General features: G+C 35.1%; 1 protein-coding gene across 7 annotated transcripts in view; it reads right to left on the bottom strand.

Annotated features, from left to right (window-relative positions):
* Positions 1-13,962, bottom strand: part of ATP8A1 (ATPase phospholipid transporting 8A1) — a 116,005-nt gene that overhangs the window by 64,254 nt on the left and 37,789 nt on the right. For 4 of the 7 annotated variants that reach the window (XM_071556565.1, XM_071556561.1, XM_071556560.1 and 1 more), the window contains 8 exons: positions 10,979-11,106; positions 10,081-10,158; positions 7,364-7,452; positions 6,810-6,854; positions 5,096-5,168; positions 3,230-3,335; positions 1,957-2,039; positions 1,712-1,761 (listed from right to left, as the gene is read on the bottom strand). In XM_071556565.1, coding sequence (XP_071412666.1) covers positions 1,712-1,761; positions 1,957-2,039; positions 3,230-3,335; positions 5,096-5,168; positions 6,810-6,854; positions 7,364-7,452; positions 10,081-10,158; positions 10,979-11,106 — 652 coding nt within the window. The remainder of the gene's footprint in view (positions 1-1,711; positions 1,762-1,956; positions 2,040-3,229; positions 3,336-5,095; positions 5,169-6,809; positions 6,855-7,363; positions 7,453-10,080; positions 10,159-10,978; positions 11,107-13,962) is intronic. The other 3 variants (XM_071556563.1, XM_071556564.1, XM_071556567.1) reach the window with 1 other exon arrangement.

Raw genomic sequence — 13,962 nt, 5'->3', positions numbered from 1 at the left:
GAGAATACCATAAATGAGAACTCTACCAAGAATTCCTACAAGTTTATTTCTGTAACATACTTCTCTGAAAGACTATCCTACCAAATATTGACACTGTTGTACGCTACTTGTAGAAGAGTCTTAATCTGGCCTGTACTGGAAAGCTGCAAGGAATTAATTTGAATTTTTTTCTGGGAAAACTTGAAACACCTGCAAACTCTTAACAGTTTATTCATACTTCTCTGAAGATACATGCTCCTACCCATACAAATGGTGTTGTTTTGGAGCCAAAATTTCTCATGCTGTGGAACACGGGTGACCTCTAGTGCTTCCGACAAGTCAGTTCCAAGCAAAGCTAAATATTACAGAATAAGAAAACCAGCTATAAAAGCTAAATACTTAAGTTGAATGGTTGGCATCCACCAAAAAATCTAATCATTCAAAGGTTAAGATTGAGAAGGAATTCTCCTGTCTTCATAAAGTATCACTATTTAATTTAGAATTTTAGACCGACACAGAAGTTCAAAAAAAATTATGAAATCACAACCAGAAGCAAAGTAGGAATCCTTCACTGCTACTCCAGGAATGCAGTATGAACTTTCACAGATGTCCTGTTAACAATAATGCACTTTGCACTACATACCCAGACAAGAAAGTGAAAGCAGTGCCTGCAAAAAATTGAAACCATGGTACAAATCTCAAAAAATTCAAGTACGTCCTCAAAGATATAACTATAAAAATTACTTGCTGGGTTTTTTTCACTGTGATCTTTCATTATGTTTCATATTATTACTGCTATTATTATAACTATAGGCAACTACTTCTCTGATTTCATCCAACCTATACATCTTCAGCCTGTCTCTCCAATATTGCCTTAGACTGTTTTACTTTTTGATTTTTCCGCTACTTAGCTAAGCTCAGGGGAAACATAATAGGACAGGAAGGAAAACAACAACCACTTTACACAAGCACAATTACAAGTAATCATTGTCAGAAAAAGAAGAAGTTTCCTCTACGTGCAAATCTCTTCCCTAATCCTGTGCCAAAGTAAGCAATGGGCCTACACAAACAACACAGACAACATACATGGCTACAATTTAAACAGCTTTACATTAGAAGTGAAATTTCATCCGTATTTCTTATAGGTACCTTTTTAACTCCAAAACCTTTAGCAAAGTTTGTGATAAACTCATTTTCCAAGAAAACTAACTGGCCAGTGCTGTAGTAGTGATGCTGCTCAGAAGATAGAGTTTCAGTCTAGAGTATTTATACAAGTCATAATTATGCAAGTGTATTTAAGGTCAAACACAAAATTTAGTTTTATCAGTCAAGACAAATACACTTACTTTTTAATAGATCACATGGCACCAGGGCTTTCAGAAATACATTTAGAAGTTTGAGTACTTTCCTATATGGTCTTTTCACAGAATTTTTTAAAGTTTTAAGATCAAAGATTTTTTCAATCTTTGAGCAAAAGCGGAAGTGAAAAAAATGAGTCACACAGTAGACAACAGGAAAAAGCCTCTGAAAATATTTTACAGTAATATCAGAAGTGTAATTTTAATCATGTACACTGCTTTGTCTATAGTATGTTCAAGTTACAGAGATAAAAGTTACACAGCCTGCATACTTTGCCTGTAAAAATAAAAAAAAATGCAAACATTTTTATCCATGTGAGAAGTCCATAAAGTATTTTCACAAAAAGACAGTAAGTACAAAACATGCTGTTTACCTTGTAAATTCCAGGACGTTTAGCAGTTCGTATCTCTCTTCCTGTCCCAACTGAAGAATTAAAAAAAAAACAAAGCCGAAATTAAAAAAAACAGGAGAGAATTAACAAAAAAACCTCAAGCAAAAGCACCAAAACCAGCCAAACAACATGTCAATACATATGTACAACTATACAGTTATTCAGAGATTATATTTTACTGTATTTACTTCTGCTGAATTTAAATAAAGTTACTCCTATGTACTTACAGACTCTATGATTACTGAGTCAGGTGTCCTTCCAGTGAATACAAAATGAAGATGCCTGGCTGCTCTGACCAGTGCTCCTTCATCTGCAGGAAGTTAAAGACTTATTTTACAAACATACCAGAAAACTATTAGTTCATTCCATGACTGAATGAACACAGTCCCACCTTTTCTATTTTTGACTCCCTTTTTCCCTTCTGAATTTTGAGATTAGATTTGATGCTGGAAAGAAGTCTTTGTTTCTCCTGTTAAAACTGATGAAAGTTTATTACAGTTCAGAGAAAATATGCCATGAAAGGAACATGCCCCTCAGCTCAGTAACGAGAGCATCCTCTTCAAACCTTTCTCAGTTGGGCACTAGACAAAGTACATTGCTTTTTGTTTAAGTTCTGTTTTTGAAGAGAAGACTGGTAAGTCACTCCTGTAAATAATAGGTACTTTCAATGTCTACAATCAGGAAACATTAAAACCAGCAACCTTGTCTCCAATAGTCATCAGTTCTCTCCAAGTGGCTCGGAATGTCAGAATGGAATTTTCCTACAATGCTCAGTGAAACATTGCCATGACTTAGTTTTATTTATGGCCCTACCTCTGCCCTTGTCTTCCAGCTGTTAAAGGACAGAATTTAGAGATAAACACCCAGGAGCTGGGGCAGACAGGGAAGACCCTCTGTGCTTTCTGTAATTTCTCCCATCATAACTTAAAATATATTTGCTCAACAGAGTTGAGCATATATTAATCATTTTGCCTTGCTTCATCATTTCCTGAATTCACAATTGTTTATGGACCACAGTAGGCTTGAAACACACCTTTTGCATTATAATCTTTTCTCACTCTCTAACAGAAATTACAACTTTTAACCTATTAAAAACATTTCTGTTTCAATTACACAGTCTGTTCTAAATCAGTATCATGGTTACCAAGTACAGAACAGGTTCACAAGCAAGGACATCAATTTGAGTCCTGATCTGATTTTTATTTACATCTGAGCAGTTCCTTTAGAATTCCACAGCAATCTGAAAATGCCTTAGTAGTGCTCTATGGTTAATAATTTTTCACCCTTATATAATCCATGGGACATTCGTATGCATTTTCCGAAGAAAATTTAAAAAGTCTAAATCCTTTATTGACAAAACTGATTTTAGATAATACCAATTCTTTCTTGAGGACAGGTCTATTTTAATTTTGGATGATACACCAAAAAACAATAAACTGAACAATAAACTGAGTTGATAAAATACTTTACTGTACGTTCACATAGTTATTTGAGTCTCACCTGGAGATGCTGCTTGATATATAATTTTATCACCTTCTCTTTCTGGAACTGCTGTATGACACACTGCCATCATTGTCAAAAACTCACATATTATAGGAGCAGTTGGCTAAAAAAAAATAAGATGTCAGAGTGTGATTAATCACTTAAACCATAAACAATCAAAATGTAATAAGGACCAGTAATAGTCAACAAAAATTTAATGAAAGATTCTTCCTATATTCTTTAAAAATTATCTGTACGCTAATTTCAGCATGCAGAATTACTTCCTGCTGCTGTATTTCGATACTAGCCATATAAATAGAATGTAGTGGCATTTGCTATTGTAACAATCAAAATTAGGTAACAAGCAATATAGAATGACTCAAAAAAGTTCAAGACAAGATCAGACACACTGCTTTTAAGGGAGGACATTTAGATGAATGAATCAAGCACTCCAATGTGTACAAAGCTGAAATAATTTAAAATTATTTAGTCAAAAAGGGGAAAATAACATATATAAGCAAAATAGTTGATTAGATTTGACAAATACCGCTAAGAACCTTCTTAGTACAGCTGACATTTGCAGAAGGAATGAGCTGAATTCTGAATGGTTGTTTAAAAGAAACACCAGCACTCCTCTTGAGCTCAAAGCAGCCACCCCCTCAGCTGAGAGTTTCTTGTAGCATATTTATAGTATTTCAGATTAATAGCAGACTAAGAATAACATGACAATTACTCTTCAAAATACAATTGCTCTATTTAATACAATAATCTCTGAAAACCTAACTTAATTCCATAGTGCAGAAACACTAATGGAAGCAGGTTCCTGTTCTCTTCCACTGAGGGCCTCAAGATCTTCTAAGATGTATTCAGAAGGCTGAATTACAAATTCTTTTCCAAAGCACTTCAGAACACATTTAAAATACAGAGATGAAGTCCCTCTTTGAATGTGTGCCTGAATTTTTAAGAAGTATATAAAAGTATTTTTATAGCTTGCATGCTCATTTTATATATACTTAATACTACATATCTACCAGAAAACTTGCACACCAAAGACACTTAGACAACAGCAGTAATAGACTGTCTCTTTCAAGCTAAGCTACTATCTATATTACCAGCACAATACAAATGGCCTTTACAGGTTTGTAACAAAAAAATGCTTCATGGTCTGCCAGTTAAACTGGAACTTGCCTCCTGGGAAGAAAAACTTTATATAAAGAAAACAGTAATTTCTTTAGACTCTTCAAAAAGAGAACAAACACACTATTTAAAGTGAGTGTTCTTGGTTATGACTAGGTAAAAACATTTCTCATACAAACAACAAACACAAAGTGGTAATGAGGATACTGTTTCTTAGTCAGATCACAAACTAAGCTGTTAACTTTCTCAGAAATGTGCTGTCTCTTCAGGGCAAACACCAGCTTCCAAAATGACTGTTTCATTTCACCATGGGAACTGAAGATCTAACCTCATGGAAGCATGTACACAAACCCAATGAATATGGTTAACTCCTTGACTCCTGTCTAAGCCTAGGTAAGTCATATCAGGATGTTAAGTTAACTTGACTCACCCTGAAAGTTTTAATAGATGTCATGGCATCAGTATAAACAGCATGACTACTGTTAAAACATGCGTAGAATGAAGAACACAAGACTACTTCAGACTTAGAGCGCTTGAATTATTGCATCAGAAAGAAAGGGGAAAAGAAAAAAAGAGCTGGATCTAATCAACATATATTCACAACAATTATAAAAGTATTCATCAGGTTATGATGACTTTGTATAAATACACAATTTATTTAGCTCCCTTCAAAGCACATCATCTTTTGACTTACTGAAAGCAATCGTTTGATTGTTTCTATATGGTAATTATTTCTATATTACTTACATGATTGTTTTGAAGATTCTCCAGTAATGATGAATCACTAAATGTTTTTTCTTCTCCATTTTGTGGACCTTGCCTAGAAATAATTAAATAAAAAAGAGATCATCCTTAGCATAATTTTAACAATTTATGTACAAATTTTGGGTTGTAGCTGTTGCAATAAAGGCTGAAATCACATACTTTGAGAAAAAGAATTTAAAAGGCATTTCTTTCACATCTCCAAAGTTTATCTAATTTAAAGAAACCTTGATTTATATAAATACAATTAAATCTGGGAAAGTTTGCTGACTTCAGGTAATGAAGAATGAAGTAAAAATACATCTACAGTGTAAGACTGTGGCTTCTTGTCTTCTGATTTCTAGAATGAGATTGTAAAAAGGACTCAGCAAAATATATGCCCAAAGAGATGACACTTTATCAAGAAATTAGCAGTTTTGGAATAGGTTTCTAAATAGGAAGTCTGACAGCTAAATGAGGTAACAAATTACTTCTGACATCAGAGGAGGCTGCTTGGAGAGGGTTTGTTTTCCATTACTTATAATCCAAAAGGAATATGCTACACTGATAAAGAAGACAGAGCAACAATGGTGAAGTAGGGACTGAAGAGATGCAAGGAGATGGTTCTGGAGAAGTAAACTCATACCCTAGTATCTCTCAATTGCACAAATATTCTGGCTGAAACTGAGACCTCACAAATGTAGATACTTCTGTGAAGACTTGTTACTGCAGCTTACTGTTGAGTATTAAGTCAATCTAATTGAGTTTGAGTGAAACAAAACAGTGCAGAAAAACAAACCCATGAACCTAGTTGGAGGAAAGGGGTGTTTTTTTCCATTTACTTTGGTCTTTCCTTGGATCAAATAATCTTGCAAAAGAGCAAACACATTTGGTGACTTAAGTTGAAGGATAAGCCATATACATCAAAGGCAGTCTAAAGATTTTCTATGAAAACCAAAAGTGAGCTGGTTTAGTTCTCCACCAACTACCACGGTGGAGTAGAAAATGCAGAACCTCCACCATACAGCCACTCAAGGACTACTTTTTCTAACTATAATTAAACTGAGAAATTTCAAGTACTCTCGTGCACCGAGACTTCTTTTTTAAATGCAAAGCAAATAGACCTTGAAGTGCCAAAAGGTTAACATCTTTAGACACACAGATTCTCAGTGCTAAAATAAGGAAAAACATTTGCAGGTGTATGTTGTGTCAAACTGAAAAACAATTCTTTCTAATACAAAAAAATAAGGATTTAAAAGGATGGGGATGTAATCCATTAGTCATTTTAGGACTAGAAATGTTACTGTCACAAACAGATTTTATTGACTGCAATAGGTTTACACATGAAGAAATTTATTAAAGTTTCTTATTTCATAAGTATTCACAAGATGTTCATAGTCTATAAAAGGGAAGCACTGGTTTGGATTCTTTAACTACTGTTCAGATATCAGTTTATCCATTTCAGATATGCTTCAGTAGAATAACTGCATCTATTTAGTGACTCTATTAGCAATTCCATTCCAGAGTACACAACCTAATGCCACAGAATTTGGATGGCATAAATTTGAGTAAGAATGTCAGTCTGCATCAATTCAAAGGCAAAACACCTTCTGACAAGTAAAATATCTCACATTTAGCTCTGTTCCTAAAAATACCTCTCATTGGTTTTAAACTTCAATCTTCAACAAACAGCACAAACTAAATGAGTTTTGGAGCTTACCAATCATCTGAAGGAACACTAAAATCCTCAGGCTCAGGGCAATGGCTGCACAAGAAGCAAGGGAAAAATAGAAATAGGGAGAGGAAAAAGAATCATAAATGCTAAAAAGGTTGATCATATGTAAAAAAATTAGTCAATGAAATTAACTAATAAAAAGCTTTTCAACAGACTATTTTGGTAGTGCCTAGACTGCAATGAAAATTGCAAAAATATGGTGTTTCTCTTGAGGCTTCATAAAGTATGAAACCCCAAATTCTTGCAAGTCTTCCCTCAGACTTTTATTTTGTATCAATATTAAACAGACTATATGACAGCAAAAACATTTATACTGATGTTGCCTTATGGCAGAAAGCCTTTGGTATCTCAACTTTATTTTTGTTCCTCTTTGCAAAAAGAGATGTCTTGACAGAAGTGATGATATCTCTTGTAAGAGACATTTCATAGTTACAAACAAACTGAATGCTAGTTGTCAGGTGTGAGATTTTTTAACTGTAGTATTAATGCATGGGCAGGCAAAGGCACACAGATAAAGTCAAGTCTATAAAAATACTCACCCATATGCAACTCCTGCTACCGTACACTTCTTAAATTGCATGACGTTGCATGTCAGGGTACCCGTTTTGTCAGAAAATATGTATTTGACCTAAATGAATGGTAAAATCCATTATGCATTAACATTCAGCAGTTAGTGACTCATCTAGTACAACTCATTACTATTAACACACCAAATATTTTTACTGGTTCTGCAGTTTTCACAGTTTATAGAAAAAAACCACAACAAAACCAGTACACAAACATGGCACTTGCACAGCCTTCATACCCATTTTCAAACAGAACAATCAACAGAGACGTCAGGAAATGTAATCCTGTTTCATGGCAGTATATTTAACTATCCCTCACTTCATGTATTGTTGAAGTGCAAGAAACTAGTGAAGACCAATGACTTTGCCAGTAAAACATTAAATTTCCAACAGAATCAATATAGTAAGAAAAGTATCTATGTGGATTTCTAAACCCATTTTTTTGACATAGAAGTATCTTCTCAAAACCAAAATGCTAGTAAAAAAGCAACAGTTCAGAAATGCCAAATCACAGGAATAGAAGAAATACATTCCTTTCTGCCTACTCCAGGCCTTCTATTTCCCTCTCATTATAAAACCTACTGTTCCAGAAAGTATTAAAGCATTTTGAAATTCAAAGTTTAAATACATGAATCTGTGACATATTTACATTTAGTTTAAATCTAATCTTATGAAAAAGGTTAATATATGAAGAAATGAAGTCATCTGTGATGAACTAAAGGTTCTATTAATTAAAGGTAAACCTCAACTAATTCATTAAAATTCATTTCTCATTAAAAAAACCCCAGGATTCTTAATTAGGAATTAACTACACTACACCTGTAGGAAATAATGCTATATATTAGTAAAAATGTTTCTGAGTGTTTTAGAATAGGTTCAAAGGATTGCCAGAAAGTGAACCAGACACACTGTTGAGAGATTAACAAACAGGGGTATTTTATTAACAGAAATTGCTGAGTAACAGGAATTTTATGGTGGAAAAGGAGGAAGCAAACGGAAGGGAAGAAACCTCTCAAAGAGCGGTAAACCCAGGCATGTGAACGCCTCCCACTCACCAAGGGGAGTGCTGCTGAACTACTAAGGTCTTACCAACACACACACACACACACTTAGGTTTTCCAAAGGAGGAAGCCGAGACCATGTGCGCCAGCTGACTCACTGCAGTAACAGGGCTCTTGGTGTTTTAAAATGCAAAGTTTTCCCGCACCCCAGTCATCTGCCCTTAAAGTACAGGTGGCCAGTGACATCTGACTAGGAAGGCGTGTCCAATACTGCCCCTTAACACCGTCTAGGCTGAAGTCACCAGCTCCACCCATTTGTTACATAACAGTTTTCTCTCTGCCCATGTGCGTGGGCATTGGAATATCCCTGAGCATGTGCATAATTGCTTGAGGGTCTTCAGTTATTTGGGTCTAGGGGATAGCCTTCATCCTCTTCTCCCTCACTTTCTCCTTCAAACCACCTCCAAATGCAACTAGCTAATCAAAAGAGGCCAATTATTTTTAGTTTATAGCTAGCTCTGTCTTCAAGGGTGAAGTTTCTACTTTATCTCTTCTTGTTATTAGCAACAAGGTAGGAAATAATATAAACTGTGCCCAGATCGCTGGCCGAAACACAGACCAAAAATGTCAACAATTTTAATTTCGGCCACACTGAGGGATTGTGACTCATCCAAATCCGCAGTTAGAAGAAATATTCTGTGCCAGGTTTACGTCCCAAATCGTATTTTTCTGGTGTGGGCAGAATGGGAAAGCTAAGGAAAGTCAACCTTTTTTGCCAACACCAAAGTTTTGCTCTTCTTAAAACCTGAAGATCTCTTGGGGGAAATCTCTTCATTACATGCAGCCCTCATGTACTTCAAAGACGAAATCTGCTCTTGTTTTGTTAGCAGAGTCCCTATGAAAATCTGCTCAAATTAATCTCTCAAAAAAAGTGAAAGTGGAGATCCCAAGAAGTCTGACTAGCTCCTGGTTGTGAAGGAAATTTGATGAGAAACCTAAAGAAATGAAGAAAAAAACTACTCAAGTCAAAAAGAAGGAATGAGTCTGGGAACGTGAATAACAAACTAACTGCAGAGAGAGAATAAAAAGATTGTTTAAAATGAAACAGAAGAAAAGCTAAGATTCAAGAGAGACTCTTGCCCAGTAGAGGAGCTTGTACTCCCTTTTAAGGCCAGGAAAAGAACAGAATTTTCTGCACATACATTTTAAACCCAGCAGACAAAGGCCCTGTCCTCTAGCATTAGTTCCTCCTAAGGCCCTCCTAAGTATTAGTCCCTAGGACTTCTTGGCTATATGGCTAAAAATTGCGTTATTATTTATTGTTTTTGGAAAGCTAGAAACAATTTGCATGTTCCCATGCAATAAAGTGAATAATTAGTTAGGAAAACTTCTAGGCTAGGAAATGCAACAATGTGTGTACTTGTGTTTGTAACACAATTCAATTAAATGAGCATGTAATTTTTTTCCACAGAATGTTTTCAAAGCAAGACTTTAAATACAATTGTTGCTTATTTAATACTGGTTTCAAAAATATAATTCACTTATATTGCAAAGCGTTTTCAAAAAAACCTGACAAAACGAAGAGAACAGAAATAAGCAAACACTAAGGCAAGAATATAGTTTTTTGAACTAAATCCTCACATGAATAATTTCAATACACAGGGTTAGAACCAGTAATTCTTTTTCTACCTGTCCAAGTTCTTCATTGAGATTGGAAGTACGAGCCATTGCAGCAGTGTCTGTAGCTTCATAGTGCATGTCTATGTCCTACAGAAAAAAAAAAATCTTATGTATTTAAAAATTTATTCTTCACAATGTCCCAACTTTTAAAACAAAGCATTTGCTCACATGATACTCCACATACATTCTTCTCCATATCTGCATGGAGTATCTCACAGACAATAATCTATTTCACACATTTCATCAAGGAATCAGATTAAAGTGTTCAGAATGGCATTCAAAAAAATGGAAAAATGGAAGGCATGCTTACATGGCTTTAAAGGGACTATCTCACACCCATCTCCAACAGAGTAAACAGAGTAAATCCTTTTTTCCCTGCATTACTCATTAAGAAAAAAAAATTAAAGGATGCCAAAATGAGCTGTATATATTTCCTGTGACAATACTAACAAAAAAGTACTGTAATACTAAAAAAAATACTGTACAAAACCCTCCACTTTCATTAAACTATAGTGTTACTAAGAAAAAAATCACCAAAATGTCGAAAAAACCCAAAACACGGAATAAGTTTAGAAAGAAGAAATGAAACTGAACAAAACATCCTGGGACTGCAAAACACTTTCTTCTGATCATTCTGAATGAAACTGATACCTGAATATCAATAATGGGGAAGTAAAATAGCACAAAAACACTCTCCAAAAATCAATTTGGTGCACATATAGGAGTAATACATAAAATAATTTATTATCACCTTCTCAGAGTCCAGTAATAATAAATAAACAGCATATTTTAATATGTATGTCTACAAAAAGTCTGAAAAAGGTACGCATAGGACAAGCAATCCATCATTTCATTTGTAAACCACATGATGTTAGAAGTCAATGAAAATTATAAAAATAATATTTACCCAATTTATGAAATAAGCCTGGATAAATTTAACAACTTCAAGTGTAACCAACAAGCTGATTGGAATAAGATTATTGAAGAGAATGATAAAAGTCAAGAAATTCAATCCAAAGTTGCTTGCTCCACCATCTGTCAAAAACCAAAGTAAATCACATTAATATCTGAGACTGTACTTGAAAATATATACACAATGTATTCAGAATATTGCATTAACTCCTGATTTTTAAAATGTTCTAAGAGGAATCTTTTGGTTTAAATTACAGTACCACTTACCTATAAATATGACCTTCCTAAGAGTTAAGGATCTCTATTATAATAGTGTAGTTCAAATTTAGAGATTTTTGCCATCTGCTCCAATTTCTAAAAAGCAAACTTACCACTCATTCCCCTTTTGCTATATTTTAAGATCATAATCTGGGAATATCTATATAAATAACCGAATTCTAAACTCAAAATTCTACAGTTTGATATTCTGAAAGGGGGAAATAGGTAGTGGAATGAACTTTTCCTCTATCCACCGTCACACTCTCCCTTAAACCAGCAAATACTATAAGAAAGGTAAATTCACATCCCATGAAAGGAAGAGATGAAATTACAGACTTCAATTAAAGTTTAAAAACAACTGGAAATATGAATATTAACATATATAACAAGGAGTTCTACACTACTGTTACGGGTTTAACCAAGTAGGCCAAAAATTTAGGCTTTAAAGTTCAGACTAGGCCTGGAATTGTCAGCTGACTTGAGCTGGGCTGGGCTAGCTAACAGCAGACTTCTTCTAGCCAGTAATGTTGTATTCCATGCCATGTTACGACATCATCTCAGAAGGGGTAAGAGCCGGTTTGTGTGTGTGGCTTAGTCAGTTGCTTCCCAGCTGTGGTCCCAGCAAGACACCCTGCCGTCCCAGGAGGGATGGGGAGGCCCAAGCCCAGAGCACCAGCTTAACATCATGTTATCTTAGGGAAGTAAAATGTTTGTTCTTAGCTTTTCTCTCTGCTTAAGTCTGTCTCTGGGGAATTAACTTCTCTAGAATGATTTGTAGTTAAAATGGTAGAATTTGTGTTTACTGGGAAGTGGGAAGTTATTTCTTGTTATACATAACTTGTGTAAGTGTGTGCTATATTGTAGTTTTCTCTTAATTTTCTCTTTTCTGTATAAATACATATAGTTAGTTTCAGCACAAAACTAGTTTTGGAGGTTTTTTTCCCTTTCTCCCTTTTCTCAGCCAGAGGCTAAGTCTGTTCTTTGGGCAGTTGGCATTTTGCCAGCTCAACCCAAGACAACTTCTTTTTCCTTTTAAAGTTTTAGATAACTAACAATAGCACCTCAGAGAGAATGTGAAAGGGAAAGTCTGGTCTCCAGTACAGCAGAACACAAAAGGATGGAGCCTGACTGTCTGTATTCCAAGATATCTCAAAGAAAACCAGCCTCAGACAGGTTTACACTGCCTATGCAATGTGGATCTCGTTGTTAGTTCAAGATCCAGGAGAGGTGGTTTTGGGTACATTCATTAATATCAATTCCAGCATCAAATGAAGTACTTAAAAAACTAAATATAAAAAAAAATTCAAAATTAAAAAACATTACATTTAAAAATAAATTAATAAAAAGGTTAAAAAAATAAAGGGAAAGGGGAATAAATTACTTCCTAGATATTAAAATTATAAGCTGAACGCAGCCTTAAAGGGCATACTTTACAAAATCCAACACAATTTCATTTAATTCTGTGGCATATATCAATATTAATTAAACTGACTATTGTGCTATCCATATATTAACCACTGTATTCTTAAAATGTTTACATTTCTCAGAAAAGAAAAATAAATGCATTGAAAAGAAGAATCAGATGAAGTGCATCTAATGCCATTCTCTGATATTACTGGAAATTGTCAGTGCTCCATGAATGATTTCACTTTTTTCCACCTCACAATGCAAGTATGAAAGTGAGGTTTCTTAATTAGAAAAAAAAATTCTTCCCCAGCATCAAAAAGAAGCAAGGTTCTCAATAAATAAGAGTTCATCGTAAAGGCAGACACATGAAGAGTGCCTTCAAATCAGAACTCCAAGATTTTTCTTGTAAAACAGACCAAACCCCTGTAATTCCTACTTTGATGACTACATTCAGAAGCTCTGTACTCAAGACTGTTGTTTCAGAGGAAGAAAATCTAGTTCTGATACTACTGCCTAAGTACAGAAGGGGCTCCAGGGCCATTCTAAGACATTCTGAAAAAATGAGTACTTGACTACAAAGTATATTTGGGAAAACTTCCTTTAAATCTACTTTCCACATAGAGGGTCTCTCTTGGGTTAAGCTGGTAAAATGCCAACTGTCCAATACAGAGTCAGTCTCCCTCCTCCCTCCCGAGAAAAGGGAGAAAGGAAAAAACCTGGAAACTCGAAACAGTTTACTATACATATTTATACAGAAAAGAGAAAATTAAAAGTACAATATAACACACACATAAGTTAGAAATAACAAAAAAATAACTCTCCACTCCCCATCGAACACAAACCCCACTATTTTAGCTACAAATCATTCCAGAGAACTCAATCTCCAGAGGGACAGACTCAAGCAGAGAGAAAGACTAAGAACAAACACTTTACTTCCCGAAGATAACATGGTAGTGACCTGGTGTTGGGCCTGGTCCTCCCGTCCCTCCTGGGATGGCACAGTGCGTCCTCCTGGGACCACAGCTTGAAGGAATTGACTAAGCCAGCTTTTATATTTTGAGATGATGTTGGAATATGGTATGGAATACCACTGGCCAGTAGTCAGCTGTCAGCTAGCCCAGCCCAGCTCAAGTCAGCTGATAGTCTCAGACCTACTCTGAAATCTAAAGCCTAATTTACACCCAGCTAAACCCATCACAGGGTCAAACTCTATTTATAGGTTGCATACTCCTGTGAAGGCCTCATAACATCACATTGCCTTGCCTCCACCTTAAGCACAGCTGCCCAGCATAATATGTTAGATGAGATCTTTTG

This window comes from Pithys albifrons, chromosome 5, assembly GCF_047495875.1.
Source record: "Pithys albifrons albifrons isolate INPA30051 chromosome 5, PitAlb_v1, whole genome shotgun sequence".
In the NCBI taxonomy this organism is placed as follows: Eukaryota; Metazoa; Chordata; class Aves; order Passeriformes; family Thamnophilidae; genus Pithys; species Pithys albifrons.
This window is presented reverse-complemented; position numbering and strand designations above follow the sequence as displayed.